Genomic DNA, 25,555 nt, shown 5'->3' with positions numbered 1-25,555 from the left:
TGCAAGGTGTATTTTCAAGTGAAAGTCAAGTCTTTACACAGATAAATACCAGCAAAGCTGTTGTGTGCAGTACTAGAAATGGGGAAAAAGAAAAAAAAAAAAAAAAAAAAAGCCTGGGTAAGCAGGTCAGTTTTGCTACAATGAAAAATGGTACTTGTTACCAATTCTGCAGGGGGGAGAGGGGGGGGGATGAAAATCTTTGGATATTCCATTGATATCCCTTATAATTTACCACATCTTAACTAATTGCTGTCATACAGGTAAGTAGTGATTTACCTGGGTTAATAAGGTGCAAGAGTCACGAAGGGCTCCCAGCAAAGCAGAGTTAAGCACTGGGAGTACTGTGGAACAGGTCATATGAGCCTTCTGCAGACACCTGCGCTGAGGTATGCCACAGGACCTGCACAAGGTGTACATAAGGGCATATTCCTTGTTCCAGGTCAGACAGACCCGGGCTAAATTCACCCTGAACCCTGCAGAGGAGCCTGAGCTGCTCTAAGGAGCTGGCTGAATACAGGAAGCTTAGCCACATCAGCAAGGCGATGTTTCCACTACTTAGCAGCCAAAGCAAGTCCCAGCAGAACAGTTCATTAATGCTGCTGGCACAGAACTTGGTTTGATTATTTGCATGCTACATTGTAGGTGTACCCTAAAACAACACTTCTTGCTTGCTACTTAACATGCCATCCCTCCCACCCTCACCTTGTTCTCTGTACAAACCAATTTACTGGGGCTTTTTTTATACAATAGCTAGAGTTAATTTCACCTACTGCATTTAATGTCATAGGAGTTATACGTGTAAATCCCTGTACTTAGAGATAAGATAGTCCTTTATGCCATTTTAATCAATCTTTGTCATGGGTATGTTACTTAATAGCTCTGTCTTCCTATAGAAAATGAGCAACTTAAGGGAAATGAAACTTTTCGAAGATACATTTTCCTTCTGGCAGTCTGTGAAATACACCATAATTATCCTCTTTCGATGAATAACGTTTGCAAGAAAATGAACATTCTGTGCACCAAAAGGTATAATACAATGACAATCTCAACTGCCTTGTAAATAAAAGGAAATTGTTTTTCTACTATGATCTATATTGCACAGAAACATATATACATGCTTTATAAATATAAAACCAAATCAGACTATCAAGCCATTTTTCAAGGTCCTACTACTTCCTAATAACAATAAAATCTGTATTTCACAGCAACAAGGAATTGTATTTATATTTCTAAAAGATTCAAACTGTGTTATGAATTATGGACTCCATCCTCCAGGCTGATGGGCTTACTTGTATGAGTAAGGCTCTTGCTGAACACAGCACCTCTTGAGTAATAAAGGTATCTAGACGAAAAGAGTACACCCTAAAGATTTGCTGCTGGGGGGGGCAAAAGAGGGGAAAAGGCTTTTTTAATAGCATAATCAAATCATGACTGTCCAGCCCACATTCTTTTACTAGGAAAACTGTGCTATCTTTAACAGCTTGGTAAAATGAATGTTTGCCTTTCAGATCTTACAAAGTAATGGGTACAATGCACAATTTAACTAAGTGGCTAGGACAGAGTGCCATTTACCCCTGTCATTCCAGTGAATGTGCACATGCAGTAAAAATAAGGAGCCAAAGCCACACAATCTTCAGTAGCTAATATGGGACAAAGGCATTTGAATACCAACCCATCCCTCATAAAGTCATTCACTGAGTTCTGAGTTAAGAAAAGTACCAGTGTCATCATTTTGTCATGTTGAGTACCTCAGCACCTTTCTCACCTCTACACCATGTCTAAACTCACAACCCATTGCTTAAAGTAAAACAAAAGAAATAGGAATCTGTTAATGTGGAAAAACTGTGACATTCATTTCTTCCTTCCTTTCGCCCTCCCGAAATCACTGCCTCCACAGAGATAAGATACTGCTGATTAGTGGTAACACATCACAGTATGAACCACACCGCTCCACAGCTTCTACGGGAACGACCAATAACTGGGAACAACTATATCAGTAGAAGTAACTTCTCAGTTGCATCCTGCCTCAGGCAGGTCCTGGATTTGCAGGAACAGGTGCTTCCACAGGGACAAACTGGCAAGGGTTCCTTGCCCTTGGTCAATCTGCAACCTCACCAAAGCCAGAGATCAACACCTCGCACACTGATGAGCTACACCATGCAGCTGCCCTCAGTGAGACAGCAGCTCCCACTGCCTATTGAGTTCTTGCTTGAGAAGTGGAGCAAAATGCCCAGCGCGGTGGCCAGTTACTGCTGTTCAGCAGATAGAAGAGGCAATGCACAATGGCAGAGTGCTGCAACACAAATGCACACAAAGGAAACGAGACACTCAGCATACCAGGAAGATTTTTAAAAGGTGACAAAATAATGCAATCCAAACTAAAGACGGGGCAGTATATAGCACCACTGAATGCTACCCTATTTCCCAACACTGCCTATACTATAATCCCCCAAACAGGTGTTCCCCTGCTTGAGTCCCTGACAGCTGGAAGCTACAGTCCAAGCAGGGTTTGCACACACTGGAAAGACAGATCTGTCATGGTCCTTCCTGCTCAGTAGATCAGTGACTACAGTGTTCATGAAAGACGTGGGACGCATCAGCACCAGATCCGTAGAAGGGAGCATGGTTCAGCTGAACAAGGCTTATCTGGCAGAGCAGTACCTGGTTCCCATTCCTGCTCCAAGGACTGTTCATGTATTTAATCAGCTGTTGCCACGCACAGCACATACAGAAATGCATCTCACCACCTAGTCCGCTGGAAGTGAGGTGTCTAACCTGGCCTATCACTCAGACTCCACTTACAAGAAATGGAGAGAGTCACCTCCAGCGAGCATTTTATTCTGCCTACCTTACACCCTTATTTGAGCACAAGATAAACACTTTTCTTGAGGTGACTCTATCTACTGGCTATAGGGCTGATTTTTAGACACTGACATTAATGTCACCCTAACTTTAACAGGCCTCACAAGGATTTAATTTACTGTAAACAACACACACTCACATAATTGTAACAAGAAATTCCACACAGAAATATGTGAAGTTTAGGTTAAAGCTTCAATTTATGCTTTAAGATGTTCAGAATAGCTATGGTGCATGCTTGGACAGGAAAAAAAAAAATATTGTTTGAATAAATTTAGGAAATTTTTTCTAATGTTTAAACTTTGAAGAAGTACCTGGATTAGAAGGGTTAACTTTCCTATTTATTTAGAGGATTTCTCTGCCTTCCTAGTTTCAATCAAGGACAGAAAATAAAGTGCCAAAAACCATGAAAAATGCTGCTATTTTCAGAGCAATTAAACAAAATTTAGGAAAGAAATTAAAATTTCATACAAGCATAATTTTGTGTTATTTTCCAAGCAAAGAAATTCAGGTATATAACTAAATGAAGTGAATTTGTGAGTGAAACAGTCAAAGCATTTTAGATTCATGTAACACTATAACTCATCATAAGTATGTTTCCTAAATTTACATCCTAGAAATAAGTTCCACATGAGTTTTATAGTAGTTTACATTGAAATAATAATGGATTTTCCTGAACTTCATACACTTAATGCTTTGACATCTATCATCAGTGATTAGTCCTACTTAAATAGGCAGACAAGCATGCATATGGATCCTCCTTCCTTTTTACCTTTTTTTGGGAACTGAGAGACGCGATCTGTCATAACCCTTTTAAATTTAACTTATTTTACTGCTTTTTAAGGAAACTTGGTTTCTCACTTTTTCTGATCTGTGTGTTAGACAAGTTGCAGGTCTTCTTGGGCTGCTTTCATTAGGAAAAGAACACCAGAGTTAGATTTTCATTCTTCGTACTTCTTCCTTACAATTACAGACAGAAGATCTTTTTCCTTAAATGTAGAAAGACTTGTACAGAAGGCAGCCTCTTTGCTTATCTAACAGTTTTATAGTCAGAATTTGGCTGAGAAAGCTGTCTTTCTCTTCACTTTTTCTGAGAAATGCATCAACAGATTTTCTATTACTGTGTTCGGTGCTTCCTCTTTTCTCAGGTTCACTGTTCTTTTTCTGTTATTTTTCACAGAAATATAAATGTTTATGTACATTAGCCAGCAAGGTATTTCCAACATATATGCCCTGCTTGTATCTTTGTTTTGGATAGAGACATCTACTTCAGTTTGTGTAGACAGTTCCTGAGAAAGCTTGCAAACCATTTATGGTCCTATCTCAAAGGCAAGAAGGTGTTTATACATCCCTATTATCTAGTGAGTTTGAGCCTAGCTCAGAACAGTGTGCAATTATTATTTCCTTTGATGTTTAACTGATTTAGTTAGATTTTCATTTCATTTAGGTTTTCATTAGTTAGATATATTTCTGCTTCCTTGAATTCTGAATACCAAGTATATTACCTCAAGTTCTTAAACAAATGTTGTGATCAACTTAATTTACCTTTTTCTTTCTTTCTCTAAAGTAACACAAATAACCTACAACACTGATTACTAAAATTGGTAGAACTTCATTATATCACTACTATTTGCTTTCATCAAACTATATACGTATGTGCACAAAAACACTTAGGATTGTCGAGGCAGCAATTAAATGATTTTACTTAGATACTTTGTCTAAACAACATTGTTTCTATAAGTTGAATGTCTTAACATAGACCAGCTATGAAATAGCTATAATTAGTTATTTTTCTCTGTGGTGATGTGTTAATGGCTATGTTGCCCCAAACTGTCTAAACAAGATACAAAATAAGGGCAATTACCGTATCTAGCCATTACGTTATCCATAGCATTTAATAAAAATATTATTATAGAGAGTTCATTATACATGCCTTGTACCATGTCATAAATAACCTAAAGTCTACCAATACTGAATATACACTGTGTATATTCAGTGTATATAGTACACATAGAACACAGTTTCTAACTTTTTCAACTTATGAAATTAATTCATAGATATCTCAAAATTCATAATGTGTCAAAATTTTAAATTTAGAGAAGTATAAACAGCAAGGAGAAGTCACCTGGCCAGAGTATAGTTTATGAAAGACCTCCATAAATTAAATTAGTCTGCTAGTCCACAAAGTTCATAAATTGTTTAGAGAACTCTTGTCAGGAATCCCTCGGCTATAGGGAAGCTTGGGTTAAGATTCTCCCCTTCCCTTGTAGAGTGGAATTTGACACCTAATAAGAAAGGTATTTTCTCCTCTCTTACTACTTATAGATATTTTGAAGTGTTTTAAGGCCTTCACAGTCTCTGCATGTCCCCTGCTTTTAACTGTAGTGAACTGTCTGCATACACATTATTCTATTTCCAAAACTTCCGCATTTCCATTCAGAAAGTTATAATGCAGTTATTAGCAGAGATTTCCATACAGAGTTATTGAATCGTATTGGTAAGCTTGGTTTATGCCTAGGTGCTGTGACATGAATGCACATTGTCTTGAATTAGTCTAGTAGTCTGGCATGTTGCTGAGTAATAGCTCACTGCAGCTCTTAACAAGCTGCACAGATCAACTTGGTAAGTACTTGGTTAAGTATCAGTGTGCCTGGTGATGTACAAAATAAATAGGAAGAAAGTACTGCACTGAAGTATTTATAGTCTAAAGGTTTTATCCATTAATAGTTCATAGATATTGTCTTCAGGAATGAGTCCATTGAGGTGACTGGAACTACTCATGCAAAAACAAGTTACGTATATGTTTGCAATAAAGTCTTAAGAGACTTTAAAAGAGATTCCGTGGGAGGACAGGGCTCTAACTGAACTTCAGCAATGAAAGCAAATCAAAGCATAACAACAACATCCACCCCAAAGGAATCCTACTACACTTACCAAAAAATTTACTAGAGAGATTTTCAAAAGAATTACTTCCTTTTTGTCACAAAAGGTTTGAAAATTTTATTTAGTATCTCTGAGGAAGAGAATTTTGCTGTTTAACACTTAACATAAGTGATATATGTATTTCATGTAAGATATGTTGTCATGATTCAACTTATGTTTTGGATGTAATTTGCAGACAACAAGTAGCTCAGTTATTTACATTTATGTTTCTCAACTCATACTTTAGTTTCTATGCAGTATGTTCATCTTCTTAAAGCACTGATTTTTGGCATTTATCAGTATCTGTGTATACCAAAACAAAAATCCTGTCCAAATAATGTTCAAGGATAGTTCACAGTTACATCCAAAATCTGTACTTAGAAAAAAATGGATTGTGGATAGATATATCATAGATATGTACATACTAGAAGATTTTAATACAAAACAACAAATGGAAACATTGCAAGTGTCAGATTCATAAAGTCAAAATACTAATTAAATCATCTACTTTCAGGAATTGTCACATATATCTGTAGTTATATTTCTTCCTAATGCATTGGTTTTGTACAATAGAAATGATAATGATAAATTAGAAATTAAAATGAAACTGAATTAAAAAAAAAAAATCGGATTTTTACCCTAATAACGTTTTTTGAAAGACCCTTTATACTTCTGCACAGGAGCTGAAATGAAAACTGTAGTATTTTTTTCCATTAACAAAGCTTTCCATTACAGCTAAATAAGGTTTTCTTTCCAAGGAGCTGTAAGTTAATCAGACAAATATATTTTCATATATGTTTTATATGAAAATATTAAAGCCACTTACTAGTTAGATAGAAATATGATACACACACAGACACACATACCTATATGCTATCAGTCCCAAATTTTGCTCTTTAGTGCACATGCACAACTCCTAATGAGATAAGCAGGGAATGTATTTAAATAGTGCACATTTTAAATTGCTACATTTCAATACATTGTTTTTCAGACTACGTGCACATAATCAGATTGTTTTCCAAGCAGATGTCCATTTGATTACTTAAAGTCCAAATTGTGGTCTGGCTATTGAGTATGCAGAGGTAGATAATGGGAAGGGCAAAGAAAATACAAGCCTTTTTGCATCAACAGGTGACAGCAGTAAACAGGGAAAAAAAAAAAGGAGGGATATGCCTTCACTGAATCGTACAGATATAAAAGACTGGAAAAAGATTTGGCAGAACTTTGACCCTTTTTCTTGCAGTGATGATCATATTGCATGTACATGGCTCATGTTAGGTGATACACACAAGAGCAGGGGGAAGACAGCAGCAGGACCTCACAGAGGTTTCTTCTTCCTTGGAAGTGCACAAAGTCCTCCTGGGGCTGTTCTGAGAAGAGCAATGCAACACGCTCAGGGGCAACAAACTACCCAGAGTGAGGAGACAGCTCCCACTAGTCCATGCAAGCATCCCATTTAAGGGCTCAGACTTTGAATACTAAACTTCCATTAATGTATTTATGGTCAAGTTATAAAACCATAAAAGTAGAGAGACAACAAGAATACAGACTGATATATAGTTAAAAAAACCCACAGTTGCACTGCAATTGAAAAAGACTAAAACTAAATTAGATTTAAAAAAAAAAAAACACACAAAACCCAACACCAAAACCTGATATATATCTCCATATGAAAACATGAGGATGTTTGATTACTGTCTCCTAGAAAGTGCAGTGTTTAGTTGTCAAGTAATCAGATGCTTTATTTGGACATAAAACAAACTGAAAGAATATTTATTCAGAATAAGTAAACAAACAAACAGAAGTTAACACACAGGTATGTATTTACCATGGTTCTCAATACAGCAATATCTATTTCTGCACCAGGTATTAACATTTTGCAAAATGTTTTCTTCAAACTAAAAAATACAATCCAAATCTGCCTAAGAAAACAATCAGCTAGACAATATCAGGCTCTCAGATTTGCTTGTACAAAGCTAGTGAAGGAATCATAGGGCTTTATAAGTGACAGGCAGTCAGTCACTTCCACAGTGGGTAGATTTATATTTATCAAAACTATTTGAGAAGCCTAGACATAAAATTGATTGAATTCCATTATTCAGTAATAATCTTGAATACTGAAGCACACTCTAACCTGAGAATCTACCTTAGCTAGCAGAATTAAGTGACTATTCTTTGCAGTATAAAATAGGAGTGGATCCACAGGGCAAACCAGTTAGTTCTCAAACGTTCACACCACATTCATTTTGGAGTTCTACTCTGGGTTGTTTTAACCTGGTTCCATGGACTGAACACCCATTTGCAGTCAGAGCATATACCTGTATCCCCCCCCCACCCCCCTTAAAAGGAATCCAGTTTGCATGCTCAAGACTGCTCAGTGTTGCAAACTGGAATGCAATAAACATGGACAACTCGGAAATCCAAGAAGCGTACTCCTGTTACGCACTAAAATGCTACTGTAGATGCGACCAATAATACTATCCATGTACTCAGCGACGAGACAGAGGTGCTCTAGCTTACGATATTGAGAAGTCAATCTCTGCTTTGAAATTGCCTTTTGGTTGAAGCTACTTCCATCCACAGTGCATATAAAGTAATTAGAAACTAAGTCATGAGACTAGTTTTTCTGAAGCAAGGTGCTTAATGTCTGTGTTATGAACACTTCAACAGATAATGTAGGATCTTCTGTTCAGTCTTTAATATTTTTATTATTATTTTATTTTCTCCTGTCCAGGAAAATGGAGTGTAGCAATGCCCTTCTAATAAATCAAAAATAATCAGTAGCTTGAAATCACTGTTACATATGTATCCAATACATACATAACTTCAATAATTAAAGAAGTTATAATATCTTGTTTCACTACTATCAAAAAGGTGAAATGTCCTGTCTCCCTATGTTCAGAAGCAACACAAAAGGAAAAATTTTGGTGAGTTCATTACCCAATAGCCTGAACATCAGGATATAATACAGAAATTGTAGTGTATGCGGATGCTTAGCAGCTGACAAGACTTCAGCTGACAGAATGCATTGGTAAGTTACTTTGAGATACTGAGAACATATGTTAAATTGCTAAAACACGTAGAAATTTTGAGTCCTAGTACCTATTGCAACCTCCAAGCCATAGAAAACTACTTTATTCCTAAACATTTGTCATCCAGATAAGTTAGCTGGAGTAAAACTACAACACTTATTAATTAACTAAGATATAACTAATGACTTAAAAATTACTGCTAATAAAATGTAAAAAATAGGATATCCAAAACTAGTAAAAGGATCACAATAATATCAGACAGTTCAAGTCTTGATCTTTATTCAGTCTGAATGAGGAGGAAAAGCAGGAAGACACTCTGAAGAAAGAGATACTCTTTTCCATAGAATAAAAAGAGAAAAAAACCGCAAAACGTTTTCAAAGTCTGGTCTATTCACTCCTTGGTGTGAACAGAACGATGTTTTATAATCACTAGAACTTGTGATACGCAGCAATGTGTTACAATGCATAGTATTCAGATTCTACAAAGTAGAATAGAGATTACTATTTACTGTAGGTTTTGTCAAGAGTTATGATTAATAATAAAATTTATGGAGCAAATGTGTCTAATCACCAGGAAAGTATATGAGCCCTGAAAGGACGGATCACGCCCATGCAAGCAAGCTACAGCATATGCATTCAAGGACTGCATACAGCATCACAGTATAGTAACATAAAATGTATAGACAGCTTGCTCTTGTTACTCTGAAGTAATTTTCCACAGCCTCTGGCCAAAGTTTGTTAGAAACAGGTCATGATTATCCCCAAGTTTTAGGCACGCTGACATTAAGAAGCATTCTAAATACTCAGTAAGCATTTTCTGACTCCAAAAACTCCAGGTACTTCTAGACTGAATATCATAGTAGCAAACAGTGCCACATGGTGTGCTTAGTTTGCTTAACATGCAACATCCGAGGCAGGTTTGCAAGTATATAGACTGTAATTATCAGCACATCTTTGTTTATGCCTTTGCTCCAGTGCTTCTCATCAGAAAAGCTAAATGCACAAGAAAAGAAATAGCTAGGAACTGTCTATCCTTTTTCTTGACAAGAGGCAATACAAGGGCAATTATACAACTGAGTTGACTGTATGGAGCCGGATAGCCTGTATTAATCTGTAAGCTTACCTTGGCATACAAACTTCAATTCCTTGGCATCTGTGACAGTGGTTCTTTTATCTGACCTCTTCTTTTCTGTCCGACGGTGGCTACGTCTTTTCTTTGTCTCTCCCCAAAGATTCGATCCACCATGCATGCTTGGGATGTTCAGAATGGCAATTCCTTCCAGAGAAATATTGATTAAGTCTAGCTGAATTCCATCACACTGATTAGCAAGGAGAAAAAAGAAAAGGGGGGTAAAAAAAAAAAAAGAGAGAGAGAAAGCAGTAAAAGAGAAAGAAAAATCAGAATGTTCTACCTATAAGATATTTTTCTTCAACAATTAATCATTCTTAACACTTAATGGTTTATTCAATGTTTACACCTAAGATATATACTTATATTGGGAAAGGAGATATGAGATAGGAACAGATCCTCATTCAGAAGGCAAAACATGATTCCTATTCAGTTCTTGATTGCTTAAGAGTGGGACCATTTGGTAGAGTCTTGTTGTTATCTGATACCTATTCATTGACCCAAGTGAAATATATTTGTAGCTTCACTACAGCTATTAGCAGAAAAACATTTATACTGCAAAAAATTCTATAGCAATAACTGGAGATTTTTTGTTGCCTGTTCCAGCTAAATTGTCTGTCTTATGATTTTGCAATGATACTTGTCATTATAACACCTAAGTCCCTTCCACATGAAGCTGAATATAAAACTCCCTGCATACAGAGCATATACAGCTTCATGGAAAAGGGTCTAAGCAGGCCCCGAGAGCACAGAACACCACACAGATTAGTTTCAATCCAAAGGCACAACTGGCACATTAGCGTAGGGCTATACCTGACTAATAACTCCTACTGGGAGGTAAGATTAGTAAAATTGGATACAGCAAAATGCTGATGCAGCTACAGCATTTCCTATCCCAGAACCTCCATCAGCCAGTTCTCTGCAATATGCATCATTGCCAAAGGAAAACATAGGACATGGAGCTAAAGAAGAGGTATCAGTGCTCTAAAAGCCTTCCAAGACTTACTGGACACACAGAAGAAATCTTACTCTGTGCAACAGTCCCTTCAGTGCTGGAATCATTACTGTAGGGCATCTTGTGTCACTAGTGTGTATCTCTCCTGCTTCCTATAGCAAAAGTGGACATTGAGGCACTTTATAGATGTACATTCCTTTGCTAAATCTGGCTTCAAATTACATCTTATAAAGGGACCATAATTTTCACTTCAGGAGAATGGTTCAGGGACCTTAACTTATCAGCCTGTTCAGTGACACACTGCAGCATATTCTCAGGTGGCAGAAGCCTACAACATGTGCAAACACAGTTCACCTGACACACACTGGATGAGATGCACCTAGCTTGACAGGATACACCTAGCCCTTGCTGGCTATAATTTACTCAGGCTAAGTCCTCCTCCCTATCCACATTGTTTTAGGATCAGGGGAAGCTCCTAACCCATATAAAACATAGCAAAATACTGAAGAACCTCCACAGAAGAAAAAAAGACCCAACTTCAGATTGCTACAGTTGAACTGGTAGGTGGAAGGCAAAGCATCCAGTGCTACTTATTAGTTCACTGAACTAGCCAAAATTCCCAGGATTCATATACTTGTACCTTGGCTAGAGGTAGGTTAAATTCATTCCTCACAACACAGCTAGAGTATATAGATATCCTGGCAAGTCACACGTACTTTATAGTGTACAGCAGCATATTTTTAAAACATTAGATCCTACTCCTGCAATGTTCTGCAAGCCAGTAGGGGGTCCAGTCATGCATTTAAAACTGATTAAGGGTCTTATTTTGTAATTCCAATATACAATAATCAGGAAGAAAACAGGAAAAATAATTAACCACGCATCAGTACTAGTCCACTGACATCTTGCAGCTTGCTGCTCTGTGGGTCACTGGCACTTTTTCTTCTCTGCCTAAACCTTTATCACAGCTTTGAAGAAGAAAAGCAAAGTACAACTCAAAAAAACCTGCACATAATTATTCATTTACCCTGAAACTTTCTGAGATCACAAAACAGAACTGTATTATAATGCATACTCTGCACCTTCTTAATTCTTCGAAGAAGAGCGTAAATCTGGAGAGAGAACAATTTCAACATTAAGATTTCCATTTCATATTTGCTCTTCAAGAATTAAATTTTAAACCTGTGGATTATATTCATATAGGGAAACTTTTAAAGTCAAAAGATATATCTGGAAGTGAGTTGGCAGTTGTGGCAACTACTGTAATTGAAAGTGTAACTTTTTACTCACACTTTTCTTACAAGAAAAAAGGCATGGGTCTTCACTGTTACTTTGGAAGCAAATTTGTGGTTCCCCCCTATATTTTATATGTATTAAATATTAAGATGATTTATTTTACTAAAAATTCTGCTCATGTGTATGCTCACTTACTGCTATACATTCTAGATAAACAGATATTAATTTCATAATTAAAAGTAATCTTGTGTAAATACCCTGCAGGCCTCAATGAATCAAACACATACTGTGTGTCAGGCCTCCCACTGTCTTCAAGTGGAATGTACTGGCTGGATAATTAGATAGTACATATTTTTTAACCTTATTTGCATGCATATTATATCTTTTGCACACTGACAAGCAGCAGTAACAACAAAAGTCAGATTACCACAGGGAATTCCCACAAAGAAGTCTTCATTTCTTATAATTTGCAGCCTAAATTAAAATAATTTGATCTTTGACAAGGATGAAATGTCAAGCAGAAGGGGGTCCTCTACAAGCCACGGCCTGTGGCTTCTGAAATCTGCCTAATTTATGTCAGTCACTTCTTAATACATATTTAAGTATTACACGAGAAAGATGATAAATATGCAATCTGACACCTTTGGTATTTCCCTGCTGTTAATTTATAAAGGTCTGGCGTCCCCCAAACTGACTGGAATTATTTAAAGAAAAGAAGAATTGTGAAATAGGATGGCGCAGGGTCTGGCTTCCATTTTCACTCAATATTGAACACAGCAGGTAGTACACTAAGACAATTATTTGACTAGGCCTCAGAATCCCACAGTGACGAGGAACTTTCTGAATTAGTAAAGGAGGATTTCTTTTGTTCATACACAGACAAGAAGTTTGCACTACAGGTAGCTCTGCGTTGTCCTAACACATATATACGCTACAACAACAAAACACAGATGTGTTCTGCTCCTTTTCTTTTTTTTTACATTTCAAATAATGCAACGATGTTGCTAAAAATAAAAGCATGCTTTAAAAATGTGGAGCATGCCTACCTAGATTAGAAATAAACATTAGCACTTCTAGTTCTTTTTTGTCTTCTTTCCTGGCCTCAGTCCCTTTTTGGGCATTATCTTTTACAATTCATTCATTGTATCAAATATTTTCAGATCATCTCTAAATCGAGAACATACATATCCATGCCTGAAAACAGCTGAGATTAAGGCTTTGCTGTGTAACCAAGTGCAATATCATGGAACACTATGTGATCGTTTAAACTCCTTTCCCCCACCCATTAATACCAGGTGGTATAGGAGGCTTCCTCTGGTCTCACAATGCTTTTACAGCATCGCAAGTATGGACCATGCCATCCCCACTTACACTGCATCTATGCCTACTCTCACCAGATACCCTTCACACACCTTTCTTTTTTTCTGAAGTGGAAAAAAAGTGTAAGCACTCTAAACTGTAAAATCTTAAGCCTCATTTACTGAAACATTATTATTAAAAATAAATCCTTAATTTTGCCCTGTTTTTTTTTTTCCCTTTAGAACCTATGTTTCTCTCCTCAACTTCTTGGATCCCAATTTGGAAATAAAAATACATCTTATTCTGGATAACATAAGAATTTAGTGTCCAAACTTTGTTCTGCATCTCACACAGAAGAAAATATACAGAACATGAGACATGAATGTATATCACGTAAGCCAAGCTTAATTAGGTTAGAAATCAAATACAGAGCTGAACAAATATTTGCCCAAAGAATGTTTGATTGCTGTCTCCCAGCTCAGAGATACAGATCCTTAATCTTCATGGGCTTTGTTCATTCAAAATTTGGCTGTGGAGCAAACGCATTCTTTGTGCATTTTATTCAGAGTGAAATGCGGTATCATACATCAAGCTCTCATTTACAGCAACATCCCCAAGCAAGGGGCAACAGGTTAAAAATCAGACGAAAACAGCGCTACTCCCAAGTGTTTACAACATTCAGACAAGAAACATTAGATACAAGCATATTGGCAAGCATTGTTCATTTAAATGTAATTTACTCATTGTAAATAAATTGTAAATAACTACCTCCTAACACTTCTTGTGTAAACATTTTGGAAACTATTTCCCCTATGCTTTTTGTTCCTAATTGTAGGACTAATGATAATGACCTGGACAGATGAAGTGAATATTAACAAACATGTCTCATATACTGGCAATGTAATACTTTATTGGTAATAATAGTGTTATTGATATGAATTGGTAATAATTATAAAACTGGTATCAGCAGCATCACAAAGTTGTATGCATACTTGTTTGCTTTGGGATGCTAACATTTCATCACCCTTTCAATGGTTACAATTAGATGGTTTAAGATCACATTTAATATGTATCAGGCTACATGTAAGATTTTTGCCAGACAGAAATATTTTCTTGGGAAAGCCTGCTCTTCAATTTGTATTTAAGCAAAAGGTACATTTAACTTGCAGTATATTCAAATCAAATCAAACCAGGTGAGCATTTCTTCCAATAACTAATCAAATATTTTTCAGGCTACATGTACTTGAACCCATATGTGTGAAGCACCGTCTTGGGAAGCAAGGTTTTTTTTTGTTTGGTTTGTTTCTTCTGGGGTTTTTGTTTGGTTGTTGTTTTGGGTTTTTTTATTTTTTAATCTAACGTGTGGAGCATGTTTCCACTTTAAAAAGAAACATAACAGCATAGCAGGCAAGTCTGGCACGACAGGTCTTACAGTTTCAGTCTCAGTATTCTTTGCTATTGTTCTACTACCAGATCCATGGTCCCTTCAGATCATTTCAGACTTCACCTTTCAGGAGGCTTTGACCAGACTCATAGCTCTCACCATACCTCTACGAGTGCCTCATGCTACTATACAAATACTCCATTGACATGTGCAGTTTCTCATTACTATTGGAAAGGAAAAGCACCATAATCCTCTTGAGAAATGATTTCAGTATTTATCTTAAATTCTCAAGGTTTCTATCTTCACTCATTTCACATTTTTCATTTACTTATTTATAAATATCAGCCCCCCAAACAGTTTATGTAATGTAGCCACTTATTCTGTCAGCCATCAAAGTAGCAGTGGCACATTATTTTAAATTCCTATTTTGTCTGTAACTATCCTGTGTCTTTTCAGTTAATGTTCAATGTATAATGGAAAGATGACCCCTTGTGCAGAGAGAAAAGCTATTTAATGAAGGGGAATGATTCAAAAAAATATATATTCTTTAACCTTTATTCAGGAAAGTAAGTACAATTTTAGGGAATTGAGTTTTAAAGGTTATAAAAACTTGGGACCTAGAAATAATAAGATTTTTTTTTTATTTTAATCCTGCAGCAGCTCTCACTCCCTCCAACAGTCTTTCATTTTTCCATCTGACCTAGCCACACTCCCTATTGATTTCTAATGTTATACTTCACCTCTTGGCCTCGTCTACTGTATTAAGACTTCACTAATCATCAAACTGAACTTTGTTCCAGTGTGCTGGGCTACACTACAAATAGACACGATAAAAATAATATTTTGGAATATAGGGTCGAAAGGATGTGCACTGCTTTGCCGTGTTGGATTCAGGCACTCTGCACCCTTGCTCCCTGCATTTCAGCCAAACTAGTGACATTTCAAGGATAAAGGCAACAATTAGTTTCTTACTTCTATTTCTACAGATTCATGCAGCTTCTTACAGGTGGCTGAGAAAGTTTCCGAAGTGCCAAATTCAAAATACCAAAATTTGTTCTTCATTCTGAAACAAGAAAAAAAGAAAAGAAAAAAGAAAGATCTTATTCACTATCAATATGTGACAAAAGTGATCATCCTGTCTTCCATTATAAGTAATGGCAAAGGCTTGGGAACATGTGACATCCCATTTGAAATAGATGAGCTCATAATTTTCAAAGCTTAAATGTTGGTGTCAAGCTGTATGATATCCCCTAAAGGGATAACAGGAATGTGTTGAACTGACAGGTTCAAATGTACCTTTGACTTTTCTTTTTCAGTGACTATCAGAATATTTTTTGTCACTTAACCAGTGACGCCTCAGAAAAATGTATCGATTTTATTTCATGTCTTACACCTACCATACCATTTCTGATTCATGGTTAAAATCTCTATCCCGCAGAGTACTAGAATGTGCAAGCAGGGCACTCCCATCATGAAGAAGAGCCAAGACAAAAATGTAGCTTGCCTTAAGTTAGCTAAAGATAAAGGTAAATGCTTATTGTTCATGATGACAGATGAGATATTTGAAGAAAATAAAAATTCCAGATGTAACAATCTTTAGATATTTTGCAGTAGGAGAGCTGTATTACCAGGTAATTAACTCATAGACACATTTTAAATGGGTGATGGGACCTGCATCTTGAAGTTCATTAACAGATTCTACAGAAAAATAAAACTGGATATAATGCTAGTAAATTGCTTAGTTTAACATGACAGCAGGCAGAGATTACACTTTTTTCTTCTTAAATACATAAAGACTGCACTTCTGTTTTACCAGATTTATTGCATACTGTTAAATACAATCAGGACACCAGCAGTACCATTTCAAATAAGTATGTGCAGTTTTGTTGAATTCACATGAGTAATTATTATTCTGTGACAAAACAAGACGCTAAACTAAAGAAAAAAAAGACACTGAATTAGAATTCATTATTCACACTTAGGAATCAGATATGAACACAGTTCATCCACTTGTATAAACTGTTCTCCAACACAGACACAGCACAGTGTGCTTGGAACTTGAAAATGACTGAGTTTGCACGAGCTAGAAGTGGAGAAGGGTGAAACACAGATGTAGATGACTGTCAAACATGTCAGCAAAAGTACAAATCCTACCGTTGGTACTTATTTCAAATTACACATAAAAGTCTACTTAGTGGCTCTTAAAGTCCACTTAATGGTGCTTAAAGTCACAAAGGGAGGACAGGCACTACAGTTCTGGCCATTCCCAGAAATCTGCTGGCACGAGAGCCAGCAATTCCTGGTGCAGTACCAGAGGTGTGTAAGGATGTCCAACCCGGCAGCCTGCATGGGGTGGGGAACAGAAGAATAATAAGAAAGTGACACATTTCTGATGAAAAAGTTACAGGCATTTCCAAAGGTTTTTGCACAGAAAATCTGAAAATGTTTGGAAACAATTTTTGAGAACCTGCTCTGGGATAAATGGCATATTCTCAAAAGAGCTCCAACAACCAGAAAGGCTCAGACCAGATTCAGCTTCCAGACGCCAAGGGTCTGTGAGTGGAAGCGATCTGATGTATGTTCCTTCTAGACCTGCAGATTAGTTAGCACATTGACATGCTGACCTGGGATCAATTGCTCTATTTATGCCAATGTATATGAAGAAATGTAGAGTCCTTTACTTTCCAAACAAATGTGAACAAAGTCCTGAATTCCTGTTGGGTCCTTTTGGAAAATCCGGATGCAGCTGTTTTCCTGCTACTTTCTACACAGGGATGATGAATAATGAAAAAATAAAAAAAAAATGATGTAAGTATTCAGAAAAATACTTTGTCATTTCTTTTGATCCTATTATTGAGTAAAATCAACAAGCCTTTGCATCTTCTCCTTTGAGAGCCTTTCCTCTTGCTGTTCAGTTATTTTTACCCCAAATGAAGCATCTTTTCTTTTTCTTTATTGAAAAGCCTGCTTTAAATTGACTTATTAGCACTGTATATAATAAACTCTTTGACTTGCATGAAGACAAAATAGACAGATATATTTTAGTCATTCGAAATATATTGTGTCAAATGAATGTATTTTCAGTTCAGCAAAACAAAACCCAGCATTGTCAGTGCACTGAAGGTTTACTAGAAAATTTAGATCTATAAATCAAAACCTTGTAGAATTATATGACAGAAGATTAAGTACATTTATCAGGTTAGGTTTTGATGGTAGATGTATTTCTTGTTATTGTAATATACCCTATAAGATTCTATTAGGCCAAAAAACGTAGTCTTGTGAGCCTGTCCTCCTGTCTCTAGTTGACTATATCCCTGTTTTTAAGGATAGAAAGACAACCTACTGGACAGCTTTTCCAGTACAAAGATAGATGTAGATACAAATAATTTTATTAATTTTCAAAAGGATTTACCAACTCCCTTTACCAGCCATGAAATAGATTAGATTGCACGTTTTTATTCAAATGCACTATATTTTTTATTGAACAGAAAATCGTATTAGAACTTTTCTTATACATACAAAACAAAGTTAAATGTAAAGAAATCAAGACAAATTATACTAAAATTTCCATAAGCAAGACCAGTCTTATAGTAACTATTCTAATATTTCTAATAATAAAAAAATCTCTGAATTTGTATCTTCCACTTGCATTCCTCTTTCAAACAGCTGAAACTTATCTGCTTATCAAGACAGCAGCAAATTGTAGAAAAGTCCATTTAGAAGATTAATGAACTATTCTCATGGCCATTCTAATTTCTTTCACAATGGTATAAGCAAATTTTAGATTGGTAAACAAATACATATTTAATGACATTTTTGCAGCATTAAAACTGTAAGAAACTGAATCATGGGCTTCTATTTTCTCTCTCTCCTAGAGGAGCTGATAATTTAGACTTGGTCCAACTTTTAATAAGAGATGACCAAAAAAAAAGGTGAAGTCTGTTTCAGTAAAAAAAAAAAAAAGTGCTATACAGTAGCACTTTTCCTTACAACGCTGGTTTTGTTGAAATAGGAAAAGGAATAGATTATTTTACAGGAAAGTGTTTTTGCATAAGCTTCAAAGTGCATAGCTAAACTCTTAAACAACTTTGTGTTTGAGAATACAATATAAATAAAACATCAATCATGATTAAAGGCTGACCTATCTAAACCTGCTATTGGATTACAGTATGTCAAAATATATACAGTCTATGGACGTAGGAACAACAAAACAAAACTGTACTTCAAGAGTCTAAACACCTTTTATGCTGGCAGTGTTCCACACCCTCAAGTATTGGTCAATTTTCTGATAAGTGGAACAATCTTCTTAAACAGGGATGAAACAAATTGGCAAGACAGTATGGGAAGGCTAATACTGCCATTTCTTACAGTGTTTCTCTACTGTGGATAAATATCAGACCTAGAAACTTGGATATGTTCCTTGGAAAAGTTCAGGCTAATATTTGGTAATCAAGGCAAAATGATCAAAATAGTCTGTGATATCGGTTTGCTCCATTATCAGTTAATCAGAAACCCCCCTACTGCTAAAACTATTTTATATAACCTTTCTGATTAAGCAATTACAAGGCATGTCATTGAAAAATTGTTCTGTATCTAAATATGGAAATAGTAAATACTTTATTCTACACCTGAAGAGCATCCATACTTCATTGCAGTATGCACACTCTGTCAGAACGTGCTTAACAATAGACCAGCTATAGGCTGCTAATAAAAGGTCATGACAATAAAACAGGAGTATCTTTAAACTTAAGAAACAAATTCATATTCTGGTGTTAAGGGTCTACAGTTGGGGCAAGAGCTTATTGCTACATTTGTAAGTTTGTCACACTTTCTACCACATTCTATTTACACTTCTTGTATTTACTATTTATATTTATTATATTTATTTCCACTATTTTAATTATGCAGTGTCAAGCTTCAATGACTTGAGCTAAAAATTTCTACATCAGGAAATTTCTGACTGCAATTTTTGTAAAATTTCAGCTGAAATACTTTGACCATTTTTGAAAATGACTGGAGAAAAACATGTATATTTGCTTATATACAAGTGTGTTTGATAACATACACTTTGAACTGTTTTAATACAGCTACACTTTCAGAGCAGAGATTTTAAATTTAGCACAAGGATGGCCTTGCATCAAGAATATGCCTCTGGCCATCTGCATGAAAATACATACAGAATTTAACTATATTATGACCATTTGGAAATACACTCTGGGAAAGCTTTATTTTCAATATTCTCATATGGCAGAGAAAGAACAAAATTTTTGTCTCTAGTTCTGTCATCTTTTATCCTTTAACCTATACAAAGTATAGAGATTTTTATCCATGAAACTACTAGAATTCTTAATTTTTCCAAGGTAAATTCCTTGAAAAGTCCACTGCCAGAAAGCAATCTCTACCACAAATCTGTGCAAGAATGTCTGCTCATGGACAAGTAGCACTTGATTTTCTCCATAAACTACACTGTTCCTCAAAATATAATGCCTAAGCACTGCCTTCTGAAAACATTTTTTTTAAAGCTACTCCAATTAAGCTGCAGAAGTACTGTTTGTCAGTGAGTGTCAAGAGTTGGTCTCAGTCTATATCATAAACTCATCCAGTTTCCAGCATAAAGCTCCCACTCTAAAAGCAGCATTCATGAACAATAGTGTACAGAATGTAATGAATTTAAAAAAAAATAAAAATCTATGGCAAAAAAAAAAAAAAGAGTAGGAAAGAAGCCATAAAGAGTGGATGCTTATCATCTCATTCACCACATTTCTGGAAGGTGCTCAGAGCCACAGATTCAGGGTAAGTATTTAAAAGGAGCAGGTGTCTCTGGCTCCCTTTTCCCCCTTGTTCACTCTTTTGTCCTCTGTTCCAAGGAAATGTGGAATAACGTGTAGAACCATCTCTGCAGGGAATGAAAAATACCAGAGAAGAGTGCAGAAATGGAGGTGGGAGACAGAGGTGTATTTCCACAGAGGAGAAACTGTGAAGAGTCCAAGGGGAGAAAGTGGTTGACAAGTATATGTGGAAAAAAAAGGAGATCATCTTCAGGGAAAACAGAGAAATCAAGAAATAGAAGAATGAGAAAAAGATAGGAACCTAATTTCAAAATGCATTGAAGTTCTGCAATGCTGAAAGAAGAATGATGATAAAATAGAGAAGGGAAGAAAAAGAAAATAATCCTAAAGGAGACCCAAGTAAAAACACATATTTCTGAAGTCTGAAAATATGGATAATAAGGTCTAAAAATGAAACTGGGAGTATAGGAAACGCCATGCTGGGCAAAAAAGCTGAACATCTGTTCCAATATTCTGTCACTAACAGTGGTTAGTACCAGAGACTTCGGAGAATAGTGTAAAACTCCATGTAGTATACAGCTGGGAATAATCTAGCTCTAAGGAAGGTTTATTATTATTTATGATTCTATCAAATTGAAAGAGGGTACATTTAGATTAGACATAAGGAAGAATTTTTTTACGATGAGGGTGGTGAGACACTAGAACAGGTTGCCCAGAGAAGCTGTGGATGCCCCATCATTGGAAGTGTTCAAGGTCAAGTTGGACCAGGCTTTGAGCAACCTGATCTAGTTGAAGATGTCCCTGCCCATGGCAGGGGGATTGGACTAGATGATCTTTAAAGGTCCCTTCCAATCCAAACCATTCTATGATTTTATGATTTTAATTCAGACAGTTTGTGGCCATTTACACCATGAAGCAATACAGGGGAAAAAAAGAAAAAAGAAACAAAGATTAGTCAATTTTATGAGGGCAAATTACCCCTTTTTTTTAAAAAAAAAAAAAAAAGGTTGTTTATGTTAATTCATGGCTGTGTCTATTAGAGTTTGGAATTTCGTATTGCATTAAAAAACCCCAACAATATAGAAGCCCTAGTGCTCTTTCCCAACGTATGGGGAAAAAAGTCTGTATGGGAAAAAAAAGTTTTCTAAGGTTTGTCTGAAGTTGCTGCTTTCGGTTTATTGACTCCCAGCCTGTGAGATGTATATTCAAGAGCAAGTGAAGTAAAATTTACAGCAGATTGTATGTCATGGTGATTGTACTTTGTATTTCTGGTAATAAAATGTGCTGATACATTGGATTTTATCTAGTTAAATAAATACTCAATATCTGATAAAATAAATAAAACTTCCGTTGCTAAAAAATATTTTAATGCTTCATACAATTCAATAGAAAGAATATTTTTATCAAGTCCTATCCCTCTCACAGAAGTTTTCAACAGACAACATATTTTCCATCTTTTCTTACTGTTCATAAATCTATTATCTAGGTAATTTTATACTTAGGTAAAAATGATTTCATTGCAGCACATAATATATATTAATAAGAATGTATGACTTTTTCTAATGTTCTTCTTTTCTTTCCACTTCTGTCTTAACAATCACATAATTCCTGTTCTGCTTTATAATGAATCATACGCAAAGGTAAGGAAATAGCCAGTGGAGATGCACATCCATAAGAGATTTATGTGTGACTGGCATGATTTTAATAGAGACATCTTCGTCAATTTTTTCTTTTTCCATTACCAACTGTACTTATGGCAAATCTAAGTGTTAATCTCTTATGGCACACAGCATAAGCAGAGATTGTATAGATAAGTGCAGAAAAGTTAAAATCCTGAAAGAACAGTCCCAGTTTTACACAATAAATAAAATTTTCACATTATCATACAACGATACAACTTGTAGTTGGAAAGCTACCCCATAAAAACTTGTGCCATTAAGTAACACCGTGAGATCATTCTTCCTGACATTTAGTAGTTCTACTGCTGCAAAGCTGCATTTGACTCCATTTTCTCTCATGCTTTATAACATAGTTTTGCACTGTAGCTCGCACTTCTGCATGCAGTTGGTCTGCAATCTCTGCTGTCCACCTGCCTGTCCCACTTCTCCAGCTCTCTGCCCAATTTTCTCCAAACTGTCTGCAGTTCATTCCAGCTGTTAACTACCATCCTTCCCCCTTGCCCATTCAGTTCTAGTCCTGCCTTCAGCTGTGCTCTCACATCCGTCCAAGAACTCACTCCTGGATACCTTGTTTACTCGGACCACTTTCAGTAACAAACACAAATCATGAAGAGTTGCAAAAGGGCCTCACAGTACTGAGTGACTGGGGTATAAAAACGTAGATGACATTTAATGTGGATAAATGTAAAGTGACGCATAGAGGAAAATAAAAAACAATCCTAATTTTACAAACAGTGGTGAGTTCTCAGGGACACAGTCTTGGGCTTACAGTAGCTGAATGAAGTGTTGGAGCAGTGCTTAATAGCATTTGCGTGAATTGTGTTGTGATGCTGAATACGATGTGCAGTTTTCCTCTCCCCAAAGGGGAAATGAGGGGGCGGGGAGAGAGAAAAAAACCAGAAGAGTATAATAGAACTAGAAAAAGTATGGAGAAAGAAAGTGGGAGAATCAAAATATTGAACAGCTTTTGAACTCTTCAGCCTAGAAAGGTGATAAATGAGAGAGATATAATAGAGTTCTCTAAAATCATGTATGCCATGGGGAGGATGAACAGGGTATGACTATTCACTGTCTCTCCCAAGAAAAAGCTAGGACAGATGAGAAGGACCTAGGAGGCAGTAGATACAACAAACAAAAGGTTTCTTTACACAGCATGCAATTAAGATGCTAAACTCTTTGCAACAGGATGCTAAAAGTTTACATCAGTTCAAAAATTATTGGAGGGATTCATGGAGGATATAGCCACTGAAGTCCACATAACAAAAGCACGACAAATACAGAAATATATTACAGGTTACCCAGTTCTTCTCTTCTTAGACCTATTGGTAGATGGCACTGGAGAAAGAGCACCTGGCTAGATAACCTTTTGGCTGACACTGGATAGGTATTTTTATGTTCTTATGTTTCTGGTCCCAAGCAGATTTCCCCTTCTCTCTTACTATCTTTGCTGGATTATCTATTTATCCACAATAGATGTCTCGCCACCCATCACCACTTCTTATCTCAGGCTCCAACTATCCATTTGGATTGAAATATTTGTCCAGACACTTCAACTATGAGTACCAGTCAGTTTACACACTCCAGACAGGTACTGATGTTCCCGAACATCATCTATGATCTATATATTTGCAGACAAAAGGTGCAACACATTCACTGGAGGTATGTGCACTGTTTCCTGATTTTGTTGGGCTACTGATCAGAATGTTATTTGTCTAGGTTTTCGAAAGAAATAGTAGCCAGATTGGAAGCGCTCCCTCTGCTAGGGCTACCAGTAAAAACATGAGCAAAACCAGGATAATAATCATATCCATAATCCACATTCCTCACTTATTAGCTATGAAACCTGTTCTCATTGGATTAACTATGATGCCTTTCTCACATACCCTCCTTACACCACAGACTCCAGCGGAGAGAAGCCTACTACTAACATCTATACAGAGGAGAATCTTATTCTAAAATACAAGTAAAAATGCCCATATTGAAATATAAATGACACACTCCAATAATTTTAAGAGCCTCAGAGTACATGCTAGGTGCTATAATGCAGGAGGAACTCGGTGACTTTTGAGCTGTGCCTCAGGCTGCACCTGTTTTGTGCCAATATGCAACAGGATGTTCACGAGAAAAAAAGATAATGTATTTCTCCTAGAGTTATAGAAAAGTGGTACACTTAACTGAGACAAATTACAGGAGGTTAACCTACAGCACCTGGCATATAAACCAGCCATTATAAAACAGCGTGATACCTGACTGATACAGTTTACAAGGTAAACTCCATGTAAGAGGGTACTGTTTCTAATCTATGATAGAAATATCTGTTTTAAATAAGGAATTCTGACACTTGCTTTTGAATATATTCTGTTTTAACAACAGTTATTAGTAAGACCAAAAAAATATGCAGTTTAGTTTCTCAAAACGTTTACTTAAAAAGTATCTTCGTTATATCTGTGATATAATCTGCCATTTTGCTCCACTAAATGAACATTCCTGTAACACTTCTTAAATCCTTTGTGTCCACTCCCCATCATGAAGATTTCTGCTCTTAACATTTTACTTATTTTTATCCTCATATTTCTCCTCAGCTTCTTTCCCAAATTCCCCAGTCTTGGGAGCAGATGCTGAGGCACCAATGACTCATTAATCTGAAGAGGTTTTTTATCATGAACAAAAATAAAGCCTATAAACAGTTCCACATTTACCAGCCTTGGTCGCACTAGAGAACCAACAAAGCTCTTTTGGGGGGGGGGGGAAGAAAAAGAAAAAAAAAAAGCCCTCTCTGTATATGTTATAATAGACCTACTATCTCAGAGCAAGGTCACAGACCTTCACATTTCATCTTTAAATTATGTCAGACGAATAAAACATTTTTCCTTCCCCTTACCCACTAATATGGATATGTAAAAGCAGATATGACACTGAGTAGTACTTAAATTAATGAGACCATTGTTAAGGCAGTTCAGAGGTTCAGGGACAGGTTTGCAAGGAGCAGCTCCTCATTGGCTGCTTCACATGCACAATTGTAGCTCTGTTTTAGAAAACAAACAAACAAACATATAAATCAGTTTTGTTTCCCTGTAATGCAGGTGATTATATGTAATTAAATAATCTTTTTCTCTACCCAATATTTTAACTCCCACTGAAAAACTGAAGTATCTCAATCCTGCTATTCAATTCTTGCCAAAAAATCCTTCCATTCCCTTAAAATACTTGAAACACCATGCTTTATACCATTCCCAAGTAGGACACAATGAGGAGATTAAGGAAAAAAAAA

At 36.2% G+C, this 25,555-nt stretch overlaps 1 protein-coding gene across 12 annotated transcripts in view; it reads right to left on the bottom strand.

Moving 5' to 3' along the window:
• The window catches only part of DGKB (diacylglycerol kinase beta), a 334,240-nt gene that overhangs the window by 71,025 nt on the left and 237,660 nt on the right, over positions 1-25,555 (bottom strand). For all 12 annotated transcript variants that reach the window (XM_050891901.1, XM_050891903.1, XM_050891909.1 and 9 more), the window contains 2 exons: positions 15,789-15,879; positions 9,937-10,132 (listed from right to left, as the gene is read on the bottom strand). In XM_050891901.1, the coding sequence (XP_050747858.1) occupies positions 9,937-10,132; positions 15,789-15,879 (287 nt within the window). The remainder of the gene's footprint in view (positions 1-9,936; positions 10,133-15,788; positions 15,880-25,555) is intronic.

The sequence above is a fragment of the Gymnogyps californianus genome, chromosome 2 (genome assembly GCF_018139145.2).
Source record: "Gymnogyps californianus isolate 813 chromosome 2, ASM1813914v2, whole genome shotgun sequence".
In the NCBI taxonomy this organism is placed as follows: domain Eukaryota; kingdom Metazoa; phylum Chordata; class Aves; order Accipitriformes; family Cathartidae; genus Gymnogyps; species Gymnogyps californianus.
Note: the sequence above shows the minus strand (reverse complement) of the source record. Positions and strands in the feature narration are given on the sequence as shown.